This window comes from Balaenoptera acutorostrata, chromosome 9 (assembly GCF_949987535.1).
Source record: "Balaenoptera acutorostrata chromosome 9, mBalAcu1.1, whole genome shotgun sequence".
NCBI classification, from domain to species: domain Eukaryota; kingdom Metazoa; phylum Chordata; class Mammalia; order Artiodactyla; family Balaenopteridae; genus Balaenoptera; species Balaenoptera acutorostrata.
In genome coordinates, this window is record NC_080072.1 from 6,576,281 (window position 1) to 6,595,662 (window position 19,382).

A 19,382-nucleotide genomic window follows, 5' to 3' on the forward strand; every position below is an offset into this window, starting at 1 on the left:
GGCCTTCGGGGATGGGGCGTGGTCATTGAGGCGCCGGGCATGGGTTTGCCTGAAGCTTAGGTTCATAGCGGCCACCTCCCACTCTCCCGCGGCCTCGGATTCCTCCGCTGTAACCCCGCCCCCCGAGGACGCAGCGGTGTGGACAGCCTGGGGAGGATGTGCACCTGAACTTACCCTGTACCGCTGCCAGAGAGGGCGGCAGAAGAAACTGGGGCCCAGGGAGAAGGCCCGGCCTCCTCAGAGTCCAGAACGAGACAGCTGACATTTATTGACATTTATTGAGGTAGTTGCCACTTTCTGAGCGCTTACTGTGTGCGGGGCGCTTGGATGCCTTAAGTGCGATGACACATTTAATGCTTGCAAAGACCGGATAAAGCGGGCACTGCTGTTATCCCAATCTCGCGGATCTGACCCCAGGCTCATTTGTCTCTAGAGAGTGGTTATGCCCCACCCAGATCCTTCGGAGCTGTCCTTATCCCAGTAGGGGATTCTAGGCATCTTAGGGCTGCTTCTTGGGAGGAAGGGACGGAGGCTTCCGGCTGTGAGGGAGAAAAGGATGGCAAGGGGCAGTTGGGCATCGGCCGAAACAGACTCGTGACCCTGTGGGTGAGCACCACTACAGATTCTGTGGGCTGGATGATCAGGACAAGGTGATGATGACGTCATCTCCTCCCAGAGCCCTTCCCTGATTCCCCACCCCCTATGTAGAGCAGCCCTCCAGCCCATTTCAAGCACACATTTAATTCTCTCTGTAGCATTTACTCCTTCTAACATTTTCCTTGTCAGTTTCTGTCTCCTCCCTAGAATGCAGGCCAAGATCTGCCTGTCTTGTTCGCTCTCAGAGTAGCTCTTGGCCGCTCTCAGAGTAGCTCTTGGCTACCACATAGCAGCACTCAGTAAATGCTGGTTTTTTTAAAAGGCAGAAGGGCGCACCTGTTGGCCCAGGTTTGGGTCTGGTGCTCTGCAGCCCTGGGTTGCTGGCTACCCTAGCTCTACCTGCACTGCTTCTAGGTCGACATCCCAGTGGGTAACAGCAGCATAACCACCCTGAGAGACAAAACCTGCCAAGCAAGGCCTGGCAATGGTATCCAGGGGCCTGGGGCGTTCCTCATGAGTCAGGGTGTGTTCAGACTCAGACTGTACCCGGTTCAGTGTCCTGGTGGATGTGAGAATCCCCTTGGCATGATCTCTGACAGAGAGATGGTCCGGCACCCCGCCAGCTCAAGTATGTCCTGTGACAGGGAGCCCACTACATTCTGCTGTGAGATGGCTCTAAAAGTTAGCAAGCTTTTCCTTAGCCCCCAGAGGACCTGCCCACAGTGCCTGCGCACACCAAACTGAAGCTCTGGCCTCAGGAAGGACAGTCTGCTCCCTTTTGCCAATGCAGATATTTGGATACAGTGATGGTGCCCCACACAGTGTTACCCCTGCCTGGGCTGACAGTCTGGGTCCCTTCACCCACTCCTGTGCAGTTTCTGACCCTTCCCCCTCCCGATTTCTCTTTTCTGTGGCTTAGCTTGTCAGTCCAGACACTACTCCGAATGTGGTGCTCAGTCCAGGGCGCAGGGATCCAGACAGGGAGTGAACTGCACAGATCACAGAGGGATAGTCCCCCTCTAAGGAGCACACCACCCGTCCACCGTGAAGCTGAAAGTCAGGTTGACTTTGACAGCCACGGTACGGTGTCTGCTCAGGCTAAGCTTGTCAGCTAAAACCCTAGATTGCGTGCATCCCACTTATATCCAGCCAGGTTCTTCTGCCCGATTCTGTGCTTCTGCCAGTGATATTTTCCCAGGGATTTTTTTTTTTTTTTTGGCTGCACCACACAGCACGTGGGCTCTTAGTTCCCCCACCAGGGATCAAACTGCACCCCCTGCATTGGAAGCTCGGAGTCTTAACCACTGGACGGCCAGAGAAGTCCCTCCCAGTGATTTTTAAAGACAGTTGATACATTCACATGATGCAACATTCAAAAGGCATCTACAAGTTCCAGTGAAATGTAGCTCTTTCTCACTGACCACTGTCCTCAGTCATGCAGCTGCCTTCCCCCGAAGCACCTGCTGTTACCAGTTTCTTGTGTTTGCGGATTACCTTGTTTGCCTCAGTCCAGAGCTTGTGTTTATCTTTGTCGGTTTCATCGGGTCAGTTTTCATCCAGGACCCTGCAGGTTGGAGTCTTTTGCATTCGAGGTCTTCAGCCTACACGGCGGCCCTATCTCCCAGAGTTGCACTGGCTGCGGTGTGATAAGCCTGCCTTTGTGCAAACAGACTCCATCATACCATGAGTGCACGCCCAGCTCGCTGGCAAGTTCATGGGGAGGAAGTGGAATCTGGAGCCCAGGGCACCTTTGCTGTTCTTAACAAGGCTAGGTTTCAGAACCTCTTGGGAAGGAACTTTGTTAGAAGGCTCTCCAAGAGATTGGGATTCAGTAGTGCCAGAGTGGGTCCTGGGCATCTCTTATTATTTTGAAACTTCAGCGGTGCCCATGATGTGCCCCCTGGGGTGAAAGCCAATGCTTCAGTGTCCTTGTTTTACAAGTACGGAAAGTGAGGCCCAAAGAGGGGAAGGCAGCTGCACGAGGTGACCACTGTGTCCTTCTCCAATCCAGAGTCCACATCGTTTTGTCCCAGTGTGTAAGGGGGACTGACCCCATAGAGTAGAGGTCAAGAGGACCGAGGTCATGTTGCTTGTTCACAGCCACACGAAGCACAGACGCACGCACCCTCAACACACAGCCTCGGGCAGGTTCACCCAGGGGCACTGAACGCCCATGCGCCACACTCACACCTCCACGTGCATGGGTTTACAGGCCCACATACACGCATGCACACCACACATACTCGGGCGCAAACACAAAGCCCGGGCTTTCTAACCTTGTGCTTTCTCTCCATCTAATAAAGGAGCACATTCCTTCTATCACCTTTTTCCAGGTAAACGGAGAGAACATTTTTCAATCTCCCTTTATGGCTTTTGCTGGGTTCCTGTTCCAGCCTTTCTGCTAGCCTTAGGCTTCCGTGGTTTCTCTGTGGTTCTCTTTCGGCATCTGGCCCTACTCCTCCCTGTATGCCGCTCAGAGGGAAGGCTGGGCCTTCCCTGCCGGGTTCTCAGGCTCTTATCTTGCTTTCAGTTCGTAACCTTGCATGTGTTCAATCTTTTTAGCCACTCGGCTTTTTATCTTGTCTCTGAGGATTACACTGTGCTCTCCCAAGGGAAGGGACTGTTACTTCACCCTGCTCTGTTCCCCATGACCCGACCCCACCCCCCTCCGCAGCTGCTGGTCTGGTGCCAGGCTGCTGATGGGTGCTCAGTTAATGGAGAAGAAAGGAAGGGGTCCGTGCCCAATGGTGATTCTCATGCCATTTTCCACGGAGCTCATCAGCTTGCCTCCGCCTGTCCCATGTCTGCGGAAGTTGTTCTCGCTACTTTCAACATTGTTTTCTCCCTGAAAATCACTCCCACTGCTCCCACCCCTTCCCCTTGGATCCTTGGAAGCACTGAAATCTGCTTTCTTAAGTCAATCTTTTCCCTTTGGCTCGCTTCATGCTTTTTCTTTGAAGTGGTGGTGGGGGTGGGCGCTTTTCCCAAGCATATCATCCCCCTTGAAACATCAGAAGGTCGGGACGTCCCTGGCGGTCCAGTGGTTAAGACTCCATGCTTCCACTGCAGGGGCCACGGGTTCGACCCCTGGTCGGGGAACTAAGATCCTGCATGCTGTGTGGCACAGCCAAGAAAAAGAGAAAAATCAGCACCCATAAGTGCTCAAGATTGGAGGTTCCTTAAAGACCATGTCTCACGAAGCCCCTCCTCCGTGACCACGACGGGCAGCTCACCACTTCCTGCGGAGCTGGTTTCACCTTGAACACCTCTGGTTGCCAGTTTTTCTGCCACTGAGCTAAGAACCAAGTCTGCTCAGAGGTCCCCTGAGAGGCTTTTGGTTCCTGTCCTGGCAGCCACGGGGCAAATCTGCACCCTCTCTTCCTTGTGGCCTCCCAGCCAGACTGGAAGGGTCCGTGTCCTGCTTAGCGGGAGGGCACACAGGCTTTGGGGGCAGACTCAGCTGCGTCCAGAGCTGCGTTTCTCCGTTTGCTGGCTGGGGAGCTTTAGGCATGCGCTGCAACTTCATCTGTTTCCTCATCTGTAAAATGAGGTTCCTGATACCTACCTTGTTGGGTCCTCAAGAGAACGGAATAAAGTAGCAGAGTTAAGACCTTAACATTATGCCCTCTACATAACAGACACTATTACTAGTAGTTATTATCATTAGTATCATCAAATTTACTATTTGACAGAGCCTGTGCTAGTGAATGGAGAGTGGGGAGAAAATACATGAAATATAGAGCAGTCTCTGCTTGGGGTGTCGTTGGAGGGAAAACACGTTCAGACTGAAAGTGAGGAACAAATGAGGCAGCAAGCAGGCGAGTCTGAAGATAACGAGTGCTGAGATGTTTGGTGCTGGCAGTAGGTGCCCTGCATGGTCAGGACAGAGGGAGAGGGAGCTCAGCCCGGCCAGGAGCCGTCTCACCGTCTCCCTAAGATCGGCTCTTCCACATGCTAAGGGTGCTCAAATCTCCATCCAGCCCGGAGAACTCCCCTGCACTCCATCCAGACCTACAAGTTCAACTCCACCTCTGAATAGAACACGTCCACCTTGCCCTAAACCCACCATCTCCCACCTAAATCTCCTCCAGGGCTGTTCCACCATCGACCCGTTCACCCAGCAGATGGCCAGTCCCCATCCTCGACTCTCTCTCCTTCGACCCAGTTTTCTAACCAGCCACCTACACCTCGATTCTGCCTCTTAAATAGGACTCAAGTCTCCATTTTCCTCCACCTCCTCTTCTACCCTTACCTTAGTCTATGTCTTCATCACATCTTTTCTAAATTGCTGCCACACCCTTTGAACTCCTCTGGTTTTCATTCTTATTTCCTCCAACATGTTGTAGCAAGGTGATCTTTCTAAATTCTATGATCTCAGCGACTTCCCTGATGGCGCAGTGGTTAAGACTCCGTGCTCCCAACGCAGGGGGCCCGGGTTCGATCCCTGGCCAGGGAACTAGATCCCACAAGCATGCCGCAACTAAGAGTTCACATGCCACAACTAAGGAGGCGGCGAGCCGCAACTAAGGAGCCCTCGAGCCACAACTAAAGGAGGCTGCCTGCTGCAACTAAGACCCGGTGCAACCTAAATAAATATAAATAAATAAATTCTGTCATCTCATTTTTCTGCCTAAAACCCTTTATTGGCTCCCACTGATCTCACGATAAATTACATAGTCTTTGCTCTGGCTCAGCGTAGTAACAATAATATCTACAAGGCTCCTCAGTGCTCTGGCCACTTCCTTTCTCTTCTGCCCCATCACTCACCATTGCTTTCAGCCCCACTAAAGCACGTGTGAGTCTCAGAAGAGGCCAGACTCTGTCTTATCTCTAGTTTTGCTATTTCCTGCACCAGAACACCTGTCATGTCGGTCGTCATTTCCTTTGAGACATCTTCTTGGACACCCCTTCCCAGGCTGGCTTAGCTGCCCCTCCTTTGTGCTCCCAAGCAAACTTTCATGCTCTGTGGCAATTGTCTATTTGTCTGTCTCCCCTGCGAGGCTCAGAGTTTCCTTATAGGTGTAGGTAAAGACCCAGCCCTAGATTCATCCGTGTGTCATCATACCTAGGACAGGAACTGGCCCACGGTAGGAACTTAATACATGTAGGACGGTTGGAGGGTTGGCAAGTTGGGATCTGAGCAGGGCCTTGAGAGATGGTCTGGAGTCCGATGACCTGGGTTAGAAATCTGGCTCCTTCTTGGCCACTCTGAGTGTGTCAGACAAGTGACTTTCCCCCTTGCTCATTCCTTTATCTGGCCTTTGAGCGTTTGCCTTGTGCCAGAGTGATGGGGGCTGGGGACACAGCAATGAGGCAGCCTGAGTCCCTGTCCTTCCTGGAGCTCTCCTTCTAACATGGTACAGACGTTTATTGCAGGTGACAGTGGACGTCCCGACTGAAGAAAGGGCCGAGGTAGAGACTAACGGTGGGTTTGGGGCAGAGCAGCTGGGAAGACCTCTCTGAGGAGGTGATCTGCAGGCTACATCCTAAAGGAAAAGGGGACGCTCTGCGGGCCAGGGAGAGCGTATAAGGTGGAGAGAGGAGGAGGGATCTGATTACTGAAAGTTCAGGTGTGGCCCGAGGGTGCTGAGCACTGGGGGTGCGGGGGGCGGAGCTACTCTAAGTGAAGTTAGAGAGGTGGGGCGGGGAGACCGTGCAGGCTGAAGGACCGTGGGGCTGGGCAGCTGTATTCAAAGGCATTAGGAAGCCACTTGCCTCTAGCAAGGGAGTGAGGCGCTTGGGAGGCAGAATGGACAGGAGTTGCCAAGACGACAGAGGCTGGCTCATTGGTTTCTGGCTTGAGTAATAGGATGGATGCTGGTGCTATTTACTAAGACTGGGGAGGAGCGAGGGACATGGAGAGTTCTGTTTTGGCCATATGAGGTTCGAGATGGCTGGGTGCATTCAAGTCAAGTAAATGGTTAGAAATGAGAGTTGAGAATTGGGAGGCGAGGCTCTCTGACCTTTGGCATCCTCCTTGGTAAAAAGGAGATATCAGCTGAATCGATTTCCTAGGGCTGCTCTAAGAATTCAGTGAAATAAACCATGGGAAGCACTCAGCAGCAGCCTGGCTAAAAGAAAATGTCCGTAGTGACCGTGACAGGGCGATTTCTGCCCTCAGTCCTTGGACACAGCAGTGGGTGATGAAAGTACAGTAGCTGAACACATTGATCTGAAATCTGCGGTACAGAATTCCAGGTAATGAAGGGGAAGACTCCTCACTCCCTAAGTGTGGGCTGTGCTTGGTAACTTCCTTCTGAAGAGCAGAGTTTGGAAAGAGGGTGACACCTGACTAGTCAAATGATCAAGGTTAACATCATCGGGGCTATCGCGCCGATGGCATGTACCCTTGGTATGACATGCTGACAAATCCCAGTCGAGGGGCATCCTACAAAATGCCTGACCATGACTCCTCCAAATTGTCAAGGTCACCCCAAATAGGGAAAGTCTGAGAGAATGTCATAGCCCCAAGTACTAGACGTAGTGGGGTATCCTGGATGGGATTCTGGAATGGAGAAAAGACATTAGGGAAAAACTAAGGAATCTGAGTCAAATGTGGACTTTAGTTAATCATCATCATTAGTTATGATAAATGTTACATGCCAATGGAACACATGAACAATAGAGGAAACTGGGTGAGGGGTTCCTAGCAACTCTTGGTTCTATCTTTGCAACTTTTCTGTAAGTCTAAAACTATTCTAAAATAAAAAGTTTATTTATGTATCTATTTATATGGGCCACGCCATGCAGCTTGTGGGATCCTAGTTCCCCGACCAGGGATTGAACCCAGGCCCTCAGCAGTGAAAGTGCGGAGTCCTAACCACTGGACCGCCAGGGAGTTCTCCAAGAGTTTATTTAAATAAAAAGTAAAACCTGGGGCTTCCCTGGCGGCGCAGTGGTTAAGTATCCACCTGCCAATTCAGGGGACACGGGTTCGAGCCCTGCTCTGGGAAGATCCCACATGCCACAGAGCAAGTAAGCTCGTGCACCACAACTACTGAAGCCCACGCTCTAGAGCCCATGAGCCACAAGTACTGAGCCCGCATGCTGCAATTACTGAAGCCAGTGCGCTCTAGAGCCTGTGCTCTGCAACAAGAGAAGCCACTGCAATGAGAAGCCTGCGCACCGCAACGAAGAGTAGCCCCCGCTCGCCACAACTAGAGAAAGCCCGCGCGCAGCAACGAAGACCCAACGCAGCCAAACATAAATAAATAAATAAATAGATAGATAAATAGATAAATCTATTAAAAAAAATAAAACCAGTCCGGAGTTGGCGTGCAGATCAGATAGCGGCTCCTCTACCTTCTGCACCAAAATGCCACCCCTTTGCCTTTAGAGAACATTTCTGTTCTGGCGGCCCCGTGGGCGGCTCTGCTCTGGCCTGGCCCCTGGCAAGCCGTCTCGGGGCACATCTTCCACCAGAGCTGCCTCGCCTTTGGAATCCTGGAAACCATTCCTGAACAACCCTCTACCTCCTCTTTGCTCAGAGTAAGAGTCTATGTTGCTACTCCACGCCTACGAGAAAACTCAGGTGTCCTTTGGGGCTGAGGACTTGAAGGGTCTGAGTAGCAAGTGTGGATGAGGAGTCCCATCCATTCCAGCAGCACAAAGGCTTTTCATTCATTCTGTCAGCAAATATGTATTGTTCACCTATGATGAGCCAGGCGGTATCCTGGGTGCCAAGGATAGAGCAGAACAAAAAATAAAGTTCCTGTTTTCTTGGAGCTTACATTCTGGTGGGGAGAGACAAATAATTAAATGCCAAGGAGTGAGAAGTGCTAATAAGAAAAACAAAAGGGTGAGAGAAAAGGGAGGTGCTATTCTAGAGAGGATGAACAGGGAAGGCCTCTCTGAGGTGGCATTTAAGCCGAAACCAGAGCGAGGGAGCAAGTTATATGGATCCAGGGACAGGAGCAGGATGGGCAGGGGGGTATGGCTCGTGCAAAGGCCCTGAGGCAGCATGTGCCCCGTGTGTCTGAGGAATGCGGAGGAGGCCAGTGGGTGAGGGGGAGAGTGAGAGGAGGTCAGATAAGCAGCCCCAGGCAGGTCAGATCAGGTAGGCCCTGGAGGTTGTGAGGAGGTCTTTGGATTATATTCCTAGTGGGGTGGGAAGCCATTGGACAGTTTGGATCAGTAATTTAACACAATCTGATTAACATTTTAAAAGGATTTCTCTGGCCATTGTGTGGAGAATAGGCTACAGGAAGAGTAGGTGGAAGCAGAGGTAATTAGGAGGCTATTATGACATCCAGAAAAGAGAGGAGAACAGCAGTGAAAGCGGCCAGGAGCTGCAGGGTTCTGGGTCTGTCTTGAAGGGAAGGCCTATAGGATTTGCTGGGGGATTGGATGCTGGGTGTGAGAGAGAGGGGTCGAGGACGATTTTAAAGATTCGGGCCTCAGCAACTACAGAGTCGGGAAGTCTGCACACAGGGAGTATCTCCCACCCTGGGGCTGGGTGAGGGGAGAGGGGAGGCCAGAGGTCGGGAAGATGAGGAGGATACAAGGGAGGTCCAGAAAGAGCAGCCAGAGAAGGAGGCGGGGAGGGGTGGGGGGCGGGGGCGGGGAGAGCAGAGCGCTGTCCACAGGCAGAGCAAGGAGTGAGCGTGTGCATCAGATGCTCCTAGTCAGTCAGACAAGAAAACTGAGCCTTGGGCCTGGCAGCCCAGGTCATCAGTGACCTTGGCAAAGGAACTCCTAAGTCCTGATGGGGCAGTGAGCAACAAGCCCGAGGAGTGGGAGGATGGGAGACAGGGAACCCGAACAGCCCCTGTTGCCGAAATATCGGCTTCGCTGTGCACCAAGGCCGAACAGAAGTACGGAGACAGGGATTTTGGAGGAAGAGAAAGATGGCTTTATTTTCTGCCAGGCAGAAGGGAAGACACAGCAGGCTAGTGCCTCAAGAATTGTGCCCTCCCTCCTTGGGAATCAGGGAAGATTTTATATGTGGGGCTTGCAGTCTGGGGTATAAGATAAGGATCAAAGTTGTGAAGGTCTTGCATTTTTCTTCTCCTTTGCATTATTTCAAAGCAGTCATAGATGGCATCAGGCCGCCTGGTAATTGGGGTCTGGCAGTCTGGTAACTGCGTCCGTTTGCCTCTGGTTTATCAGCCGGGGGTGACTTGTTATGAGGGGCGTACAGAATGTGAGTGCTGGGGTGGTAATAAGGTTAGGGAGTGAGAGGCATGGGATGTAACTCACATAAGAGTTAGGGGTGATAGGTGCTGAATGTAAATTACGTAGTGTCAGGGAGTGAGGTTAGCTTTATAAAGTACAAATCTAGTTAACTACCAATTAGTGACAGTTAAAGTAAACCAAGGAGTGATTAACTCTTTCAGGCCAGGTTTTGTTTCTTCTCTAGCCCGTTCGCTGTTCCCTTTGTTTTCCCTGCTCTCAGAAGAAAGAAAACTCTCACTTCTATTTACATTGCAACACCCCCTTTTGAAGACTTTCGCTGAAAGGGGAGCAGAGACGTGGTGTGACAGCCAGAGGGGATTTAGAACCGGGGAGCTATCACTGCATGTCTGCACGTGGACGCGAACCATCTGGTGGGGTGGGGGAACCGATGATGCAGGAGAGGGGGCGGCAGCAGGAGGAAGCCCTGGAGAAGGTGGGAGGGACCCGGGGCAGGAGCAGGGGAGGGTGCTGGTCTCGGCGGGCAGGAGGCCGAGGCTGCAGTCAGGTCAGCAGGGAGTTCACGCCGCCTCCTCACGCTCGTCTCTCCATCGTCTGCTTCCCCTCTCGGTTCTGAGCTGGGACCTGAGTCCATCTGTCCCATGCCCGTCCCGCTCGGGCCCCCCACCAGCGCCCAGGTCCCCAGGCCCCTGCCCTGCCGGAGCCTCCGTGGGCGCCTTGGCTCTGTACCCCCTCTAGCCCACCTCAGCCTCACCCTCTCCTGGCGTTTCCTCTCACTGGCTGGCTTGTACCCCTCATCCGGGAACTAACGCGCAGACTGCGTTTCTGGGACAACTTCCGGTACCTGACTGGACTCTGACCCTTGGGAGACGGGCACTGGTTCCATCTTCCAGGCCCAGAGAGCCTGGGTGGCCGCGCTGCCGGGTCCCAGAGCCTCCCTCTGTTAGGTGACCTGGCCGCAGGACCTGGGGAGCCAGGGACAGCCTGCCCCACCTGGCCGTCCGCTCCTCCGGGGCTGTGTCCTGCGGGCGGCGGGGGGGTGCAAGCTGCCACTTCTGGGCACGTATTCGCCGGAGGAGGCCTGGCGTGCAGGCCTCTGTCCCGGGAGTGCGTGAAGAGTCAGGCTTCCAGGGAGCAGGAGCTCTGACCGTCACCTCTAAGGTTAAGGGCGGGCAGAAAAGCGAACCTGATGATGGACCCCAGCTCACCCCCTCCACCTGGGCCTCAGACTTCATCAACTTTCAGAAACTGTGGCAGGACATCAGCCTAGTAGCGGGAGAGAAGCCGAGTTCTAATCTCCAGTCGGAAGAGTGGAAGCTGCCGACGATGTGTCATTGCCTTGGGAGGTGGGATCTGGGGATGGCAGGTGCCAGAAAAAAATGGGGTTTCGGAGTGGGAATGGTGTGACTTCTGTTCCTGACCTCGGCTTGCCTCATACTGGGCAACACACCTTCACGCCTCTGTTTCTATCATCAAGCAAATAGGAATCTGCTTCTTTCCAGCCAGTTCCCAGTTGATTTTTTTCCCTTTTTGGCTGCACTGCGTGGCTTGCGGGATCCTAGTTCCCTGACCAGGGATCGAACCTGGGGCCCCCGCATGGGAGTGCAGAGTCCTAACCACTGGACCTCCAGGGAAGTCCCCCCAGTTGATTTTTTTTTTTTTGGACACTCCTTTTTTTTTCTTTTTAATTTATTTATTTTTGGCCATGTTGGGTCTTCGTTTCTGCGCAAGGGCTTTCTCTAGTTGTGGCAATTGGGGGCCACTCTTCATCGCGGTGCGCGGGCCTCTCACTATCGCGGCCTCTTGTTGCGGAGCACAGGCTCCAGACGCGCAGGCTCAGTAGTTGTGGCTCACGGGCCCAGTTGCTCCGCGGCATGTGGGATCTTCCCAGACCAGGGCTCGAACCCGTGTCCCCTGCATTGGCAGGCAGACTCTCAACCACTGCGCCACCAGGGAAGGCCCCCCCACCCCGGTTGATTTTGAGTGAAGTGGCCGCGGCATGAAGTGGGGATGAGGCTGGACAGATCTTGTGTCACAATGAGAGGCGCAGAAGCCTAAGGCTTGCTCGTTGGTAAGAAATCACCAGTTTATTGAATGAAAAATCCAACATCCTCTTAGTCCCTCCCACCCCGCCCCTCTCTCCGGCTGAGTGAGCAGCGCAGCCCCAGGAACGCTCTGGACAGCAGGGCTGAGCCGGGGGAAGGGCTGGAGGAGTTTGGGGGAGGTATGGAGAATGAGAAAAACGCTTTTCAAAATGAAGTTCTGTGCAAAAACTTCTAGAAAGGGTGAGAGGGCCACGGCAAAGCTCCGGAGGCGCTGGCGGGCTGGGAGGGCTGCAGCTGGAGCTCCACCCACGCGCTCCGCGTCTCCCCAGAAGGCCAAGACCTATGGTGCGGGCTGAGGAGGGGTTCAGGCCCCCCGAGGCCGTGGAGAGAGGGAGGCTTGGCTAGGAGGACGGGGCCTGCCCAGGCCAGGGGTCCAGGTGAGCAGGGGAGGACAGACTGGGGAAAGGAGACGGATGGACACGGGGAGCAGGGAGCCGAAGGGACCGGGGCCACAGACGACACGTTGGATGGGGCTGCCTCCCATCTCTCCGGGTCCAGAGTTGCAGGCAGAGGCGGAGGTGTGCTGGGGGCGTGGGGGAGGAGGCTGGAGAGGAGAGCCATCAACAGGGGGAGACCCAAGGACAGGGACCAGCGACCGTGTGAGTCACACGGAACCACCAAGAGACTGGCTGTGCGGACAACCAAAGAACCGCTCAGGGACATGCGCGGCACCTACAGGGGACCTGGACACGGTGAACCCTTGCACGGGCGAGACCACGGAGCCCTCTCCACCCCAGAAACCCATGCGTGGCCGCAGGAATGCTGTCCTGGGGTGAGTGGGCAGGAGGGGTCGTGCCCCGTCACCCCACAGCAGTGGGAAGTGGCCTTGGCTCTGGGCCCCACTAGAGGGGGGCCGGCTGAGTGGCATCTGGCAGCTGAGCTTTAGAAAACGAGATCCTGGGGGAGATGGGGGAGGCTGGACCCCCTGCTGTGGGCCAGGACCCTGGGTTTCCTGTTTCCGGGAAGGGAACTGGCGCCACGTGGAGAAAGAGGTTGGAAGTCAGGCGAAGGAAGGCCCGGAGGACTCAGTTCCAGGGACCAGGGATGGCCGCCAAAACGCAAAATCAACGTGCCTTGGGACTGGAACAGAGGGAGAGGAGGAAAAGGAGAGAGGGAGGGCGGGGGCTGCCCAGGGATGGGACCCAGAAGGCCGGGGGAGGGGGGGGTGGTGAGGAGCAGCGTCCCCGGCGGCAGTGTCCTTCAGGACCGGGCCAGGGAGATGCAGGCCCCGGGGCCAGGAAAGGGGACTCTGGGCCTGGGCCTGCTGGCCTCCCCCTGCCTGCAGGCGGTGAGGCTGGTGGCAGTGCCAGGAGGGAGAGTAGCCAGGAGACGGTGCCCTCAGGTGGCCTTGCTGCCACTGAACAGTCCCACTGGAAAGTGCTTGACGTGGGTGGGCCACTGGGCTGCCAGCTGGAAGAACTTGATGTCACTCCACTCGACTCCGTCGATAGACACTGGGGGTGACAGGGGAGGCGAGGGGGTGACCGGGGCTGCTAAGGCCATCTTCCCAGGGTCGCTGGGGAGGGCCACGGCCCCCCTGCCCCCCTCCCTCTCCACCCATGCCCCGCCCGCACCTCTCAGCATGGTCTGCTGCTGCTTGGCAGAGCAGATGAGACGGCTGATGCCTTCGATGACCTGGCTCTTAGAATCCACCTCCTTTTCTCGAGGCTTCTTGCTCAGGAAGATGGTGGGAACTGGAAAGCAAGCAGGAAATGCCTTGTCACAGCCCCTGAAAAGCGGCCACCACTCTCCCCCGTCCACTGCCCTCTCCCCCTAAGGGAAAGGAGGTGAATGGCAGACAGCCAATTCTTCCTCCCCTGCTCCCTGGCTCCAGGCTACATATCAGGATCTGCAAGCTCCTGCCCCCGTCTGGGCACTGGCTAAGCTCCTGCTCCTCTCCCTGGGCCTCGATATATTCACTGAATAACGAGGACCCAGGGCCAGATGGTCTCCGAGTCCCTTCCAGCTCGAACGCTCCGGCAGCCTGTGGGGCAGGGGGTCTGCTGCCCTGTCGGGTGCCTCCTTCCCACCAGCTCGTGCACCTGCACGGGGAGGCCGTGCGGCAGGGTTTGCATGAGCTCAGCCCTGGGACGCCCTAGGCAGGTCTCTGGGTGCCACAGCGGCTTCTGGCTGCGGGTCTGGCAAGGCCCTGCTCGCCCTCCAGGGGAGCTCTTCCAGAGAGGCATGAACGGAAAGGCCCAGCTGCTTTGGATGCGCCCAGAGGAGGAAGGCAGGGCCCGGCAGTGAAGGAAGCCCCTTCGTGACAGCTGGGGGGCTGCGAGCGCCCCAGAGTCACCCCGCTGGCTTCTGCAGGCGCAGAGCCAGCTGTGCGGCTTCCCGACGGGGACCGACAGCAGCGAGTGACATCCCCACGGTGGCCTGGTCGTGGCGGTTCCTGCCTCACTTCCACAGCGCACGGGACCCGCTCCCCCGCCACTGCTGGTGCTGAAGCCACCCTCTCCTCTGGGCGGGGCACTGTTCCCCTGAATTCTTAAAAAGAGTCATGCCCTTTGCTCACGAAGGCTTGGGTGGCCTCCAGGGTCGGGTGCGAGTACCCCGCTCCGTGGGGCTGCGGCAGGGGGACACGTCCTCCCCTGTCACACCATCCATCCCGGAGGGCGGTGGCCAGAAAGGCTCCCTTCTTTACGGCAGCACGAACTGCCTCAGCCCCTAAGGTGCCGATGCTCTGCAGGGAGGGACCAGTGACTCCCTGGGGACCGAGGTCTCCTCTGTGACAGAAGGAACGGCCTCGTCCCACAAGGTGAGGCGGGACCCCCATGGGACCCCAGGCTGGATCACATGATACGTGTGCTGCCTTTGTCCTCGTCCACAGTCTCCCAGAAGCACATCCTGTCCCAGCCCCCGAGACGGACGGGGAGGCCTGGTGGCCCTGATGGCCTCTGGCCTCACATGTCACTTACCTTTCTTGTTCTTCTCTTTGGTGACCACGGTCATGGCCATGGTGCCGGAAAGCTGGGCCTCCCCACCGTGGGGCAGGCGGGAAACCTGCACCGAGCGGAAGACGCTCTTGAGGGTGTTCTTGGAGCTGGCGTCCCTCTTGTCACCTTCCCTCCTCCGCTCCCCAGGGTGGCCCAGCCAGTAGTCCACCTGGAGGCCAATCACGTCCCCGTACGGGCTGCTGGGGCTCCTGGAGAAGGGGCGACGCGGGAGAGCGGGCTCAGTTCCCGACCACAGGGCAGACGACGGGGTGGAGAGGGCCCCGCCAGGCTCTGGGAGGGGCCGGGGGAGGCGCCCGCTAAGTGGCCCTGGGTTCCCTCCAGCCTCACAGCACTGGCTGGTGTGGGAGTGGAGAATCAGGCTGATCCGAGGACACAGCCAGCAGAGGGTGAAGACCCGAGTCCCCACGAGGGAACCGCACAAACACTCACACGGGGACAAGGGAAGCAGAGAGGAAGGAAGCTTTACGAAGGGAGAAAGTGTGTGCATGCACACGTGCGCACACACATACACAAGGACACGCACACACACGCACCCCCCCCACGAGCAGAGCCGGGGCAGAACCCCGCCAAGCGTGGGAGAGGTTAAGCGGGGCAGGGCCGGGAGCGCTGACGGGTGCCGGCCTGTGGCTTTCTCCCGTTTACGGCACTTCTAGCTCAGGGATAATTTTAGCTCCAAGGGGAAAAAGAGCTGATGTTTTCTTGAAAGGAGGCGTCAGACACAATAGGTACAGGCTGCAAAAGTCATCTGACGTTTCTCTTTCTGCCTGGATTCAGTGGTTCCACTAAAAAACAAGCTTAAACTGGATGGGAAAGGAGGTCGGGGTAAGGCAGGCCCCCAGGCACCCAGGAAGCCTGGACCGTGAGGTCACGATGTGACCTGCGGTGGGATTTCCTCCTTTTCACGCACTTCGGCAAGTCAGCAGCAGACCCTCGATGGGAAGTGAAGGGGGAAGGCAGGGCAAGGGAGGCTGAGGGCTGGGGTCTGGGCTCCCCCCCGAGAACGCTTCGTATTCTGTCACTGGGGGTTCTGGAAAAGCCACTGGCCAGGGCCTACCCTCTCTGCTCCACATGGACCATCACCAGAAGACCAGCAAGGTGAGGGTAGAAGAAAGGGAACGGGGAGGAAGAAGGAGCAGGGGCTCCTTTCAGCTCTTTCCCACCTCGAGGGCTGTTCCCTGACCCCCTGGTGGGACTGCCCTCCCGCCCACCCCCGCTCTGGTCAGCTCCCGGAGGCCTCCCTGCCCGCCTGATCTAAACTTTGGATATTTTACATCCTAAAGAAATTGCCGTCCCCCTTCATAGCCACCCCGCTCCCTAACTGTTCACAACACTCTCTCTGTGGCTTTGGCCCTGCCTGGGGCCCAGAAGCCTGGGCTCTGGAACAGGGTCCTGCCCGTGTCATTGGCCGCGGCAGCCTTTAAGTGATGGACAGACCAAGTGCCTGGAAGGAGGCCGCACCTCCACGGGCCAGGCACTAATGCACGCTCTAATTTCCGCCTCACAGCAAGACTGACGTGGCTATTTCACCTTTACTTTCACGGAGTTGAAAGGAGACTTAGTAACTTGCCCAAGTGACAAAGATTCTTTGCTTGACCAAACTTTAGTCAGGCTCCTGCACCTCTTCCCGGGCCCACCCGTGCGCTTCCTTGGAAAATCCAGTTCTTGCAAGGAGCCCCCGGCCCGCACTTCTGATCACCCTGGATCTGCGAGCAGGCTCCTCACCCTCTGCCTTCCCTCAGGAGCGTTGGCAGCAAGGCTCCCGTCAGGTCCGTTTAGCCGGAATCAGACCCCTCCTCGCTCCCGATGTGCCTCCTGGTAATTTTCCATCCGCTGCCCCCGCGCTGCTCCTGGACTGTAAACCCAGCTGCTCAAGGGTTTGGAGTCAAGTCCCATCCCTCTCTCACTGCAGAATCCCATCGAGGTGGTCCCGACACCTACGGCGACTGTTCCCAGCGTGGAGAAAGCCTCTCTTGCTCTAACAAGTGTCACTGAGTGATCTGTTCTTTAACACAAGCTAACGCAGCGGACCTAACACACACTGTGACTCAAATCCGGCTGTGTGACGCCCACGCCCACACTCCCTCTACCACACTGGGCAGTCCTACAATGGGACACATGCACAGCACTTTACAGGCTACCAAGGGCCTCTCTGCCCTTTGTCTCACTCGATCTTATACCTGTGAGGCAGGCAGGACAGATGGGAGCCTGCACTTGGAGAGCTGTGTGATGACCTGCTTGGCCAGTGACCTAGCTCCACTGCTCTCGTTCCCTCCCCCGCCACCTTCCGAGCTCAGTGTCACCGCCCTACACGCTGTGGCAGCAGGGAAATCAGTCGGGCTGCTGCCCCGATGGAGGGACGCGGCAGGAAAGACAGGAACCGGCGACAGGCTTACCCCACGACGGCCAGGGCGCTGCTCATGGACGGGGAGGAAGGAGGGGTGGCCATGGCGTCTCGGCTCAGGCCAGAGCTGGAGGGCGGTGACGTGGAGGGCACAGTAAGGCTGACCACGGGTGAGTCATCACCATCGCCTGCCAGCGGGACAGACAGACACAGTTGGGCAAGGGAAGCCGCCCCGACCCGCTGGTGCCAGGGAGTCGAGGTGCCCCCGTCTCGGCTGCAGCCTGTTCCCCACACCGCCCCGGCCATGGCCTCGCCCCGAGGCTCGAGCTCTGCCTTGGCCTGGGACCCCCTGGGTCTTCGCCCTCTGGCCTGTTCGACTAGGAAGGAGATGGCAAGGCACCACCCTCACCCTGTAGAGGCCAAGGGGCCCCAGGCTCACCTGTAGTGGAAGGAGAGTCTTCGACCAGACCCACCTTCACCACCTGGGAGGGAGAAGAGACGCCGCATTAGACCCTCCTACCAAAGCCAGACGCGCTCTGATCAGCTGGAACCAGCCGCCGCCACTGAACATTGTTTGATCGTAGGCTTTAAAACTCTTTGCCGATCCCGAGCAGCCCGGATAGTTAAGAGATGTGAAAAAACCCAGTTGCAAACAATAAGTCAGGGGCACAGGAGACCTGCAGCTCTTCTCTGGGGATGCAGGCAAGGCCACCTGGAGGGTGGGAAGCACTTTCGTATCCTGATCTCATTTCTTCTAAGACCACTTGGGCAGGAGGCCGTCGTCTCATGTCAGAGAGAGGGGAGGACCGGGAGAAAGCCTCGGCAGACAGGAGCGGGGTGCGGCGGGGGCTTGGGGGGGCGCGTGTGCTGCACCAGGCCCAGCGAACATGCTGGAACACGCTGACGTGCTGGGAGCAGGCCCCTCCTTTCCAGACTTCCTGGAATCTGGAGGAACACCAATGAGGAGGGGGTCCCCAGTACCGCCGCTCCCTCCCCGCAAGGCAGTGGTGTCCATTTCAGCTCCCCAGAGAATTTTAGATTCCTCTGAGAGAATTCTGGGAAGGACAGAGGGGGCCCTCCAGTGGCCAGCAAAGGGCACAGCTAGAGACAGACCAGGAAGGTCAGGACTGGGGCCTGAGGTGACAGGTGAATCCCAGCACCCGGCAGAGGCGCAGCAGGGCGGGGAGGTCACGGAAGCTGAGCCCCGGGGATGGCAGGGAGCAGGGGTCACACACAGATCAGAGCACAATGCTGCCATTCACTGAAATTTGTTCCCGATCCTGTACACATCCTGATTTTAATTCCGAGAAAGTAACACATCGATACTCTGAACTTCTGGACACGACTCCTCTCCCCTAGCTCCTCTGGCATTGCACGAGGCTGCCAGCTCCTTTGTTTGTTTGAATTTTTAATTTTTTCTATCTCTCTGTCTTGCTGTGAGGCTGGAGTAGGCAGTGACCCCCAGCTCCATGAAGATCCCACAGCTCCACAAAGATGTGGGTCAGACTGCCAGCCCCGGCTACAGGCCATGGCCCTGGGCCTCCGACGGGGCTGTGGGAGCAGCCCCAGTGGCTAATGGGGACTGACTGGACCAGGCAGACGGGAGGCTTTACGGAGGATCTCCCCAGATCTCTCGAGACGCCCAGGATCTGGGACGAACAGAGAACAGGGACAGTGGGAGCTGGGCCCCTCACCCGCACGTGCCCTATCTCCCCTAGAAGCTGGGAGGATCCTCAGGGAGACTGTAGGAAAAGATACCAGCTGATTTGGAAGAGAAACTCAATCGTCTCGCAAATGGAAATCAGAGTTCTCAACCATGCGTCTGTGTCGTGCTTTGGCCCCGGGAGGGCGTCGGCTCTGTCCCCTCTGGGCTCCCTCTCTTGGTCGGTCTCTGCCTTGTGGCCTAGCTACTGCCAAATGCAGCAAAGGCCGGTACCACCTGACACCAAAGATACCCAAGAGGTTTTCCTTTTATGTTCAAGATCCACTCGTGTAGACTCTGCCTTGACTAAGCAGGAGGAGGAAAGAGCCTCTTCCGCTTGGTGTCCACCTGGCTCTGAAGGCTACCGACTCCTCGGACTTCTACGAATACCATCTATCGTTATCCCCGAGGCAGCTTTCTTTTCCCTGGAGCCTGTAGAACCAATGCCCTGGACATCACTCCCTAGGCCACGGCACCAAGTTCAGCGCCTGGTGTAATAAGCACGAGATACCCACGGTGAGCTGGGGATGGCCCCTGATCGGGAA

The 19,382-nt window shown here is 56.4% G+C and overlaps 1 protein-coding gene across 2 annotated transcripts in view; it reads right to left on the reverse strand.

Moving 5' to 3' along the window:
* Positions 1 to 11,813: 11,813 nt before the first annotated feature.
* The window catches only part of PACS1 (phosphofurin acidic cluster sorting protein 1), a 158,209-nt gene continuing 150,640 nt past the window's right edge, over positions 11,814 to 19,382 (reverse strand). Inside the window, exons 20-24 of one of the 2 annotated variants that reach the window (XM_057552954.1) lie at positions 17,575 to 17,617; positions 17,188 to 17,323; positions 14,756 to 14,982; positions 13,409 to 13,528; positions 11,814 to 13,288 (exon numbers count right to left, since the gene is read on the reverse strand). In XM_057552954.1, coding sequence (XP_057408937.1) covers positions 13,173 to 13,288; positions 13,409 to 13,528; positions 14,756 to 14,982; positions 17,188 to 17,323; positions 17,575 to 17,617 — 642 coding nt within the window. In that variant the 3' untranslated portion in view covers positions 11,814 to 13,172. The remainder of the gene's footprint in view (positions 13,289 to 13,408; positions 13,529 to 14,755; positions 14,983 to 17,187; positions 17,324 to 17,574; positions 17,618 to 19,382) is intronic. The other variant, XM_007170983.2, reaches the window with a different exon arrangement.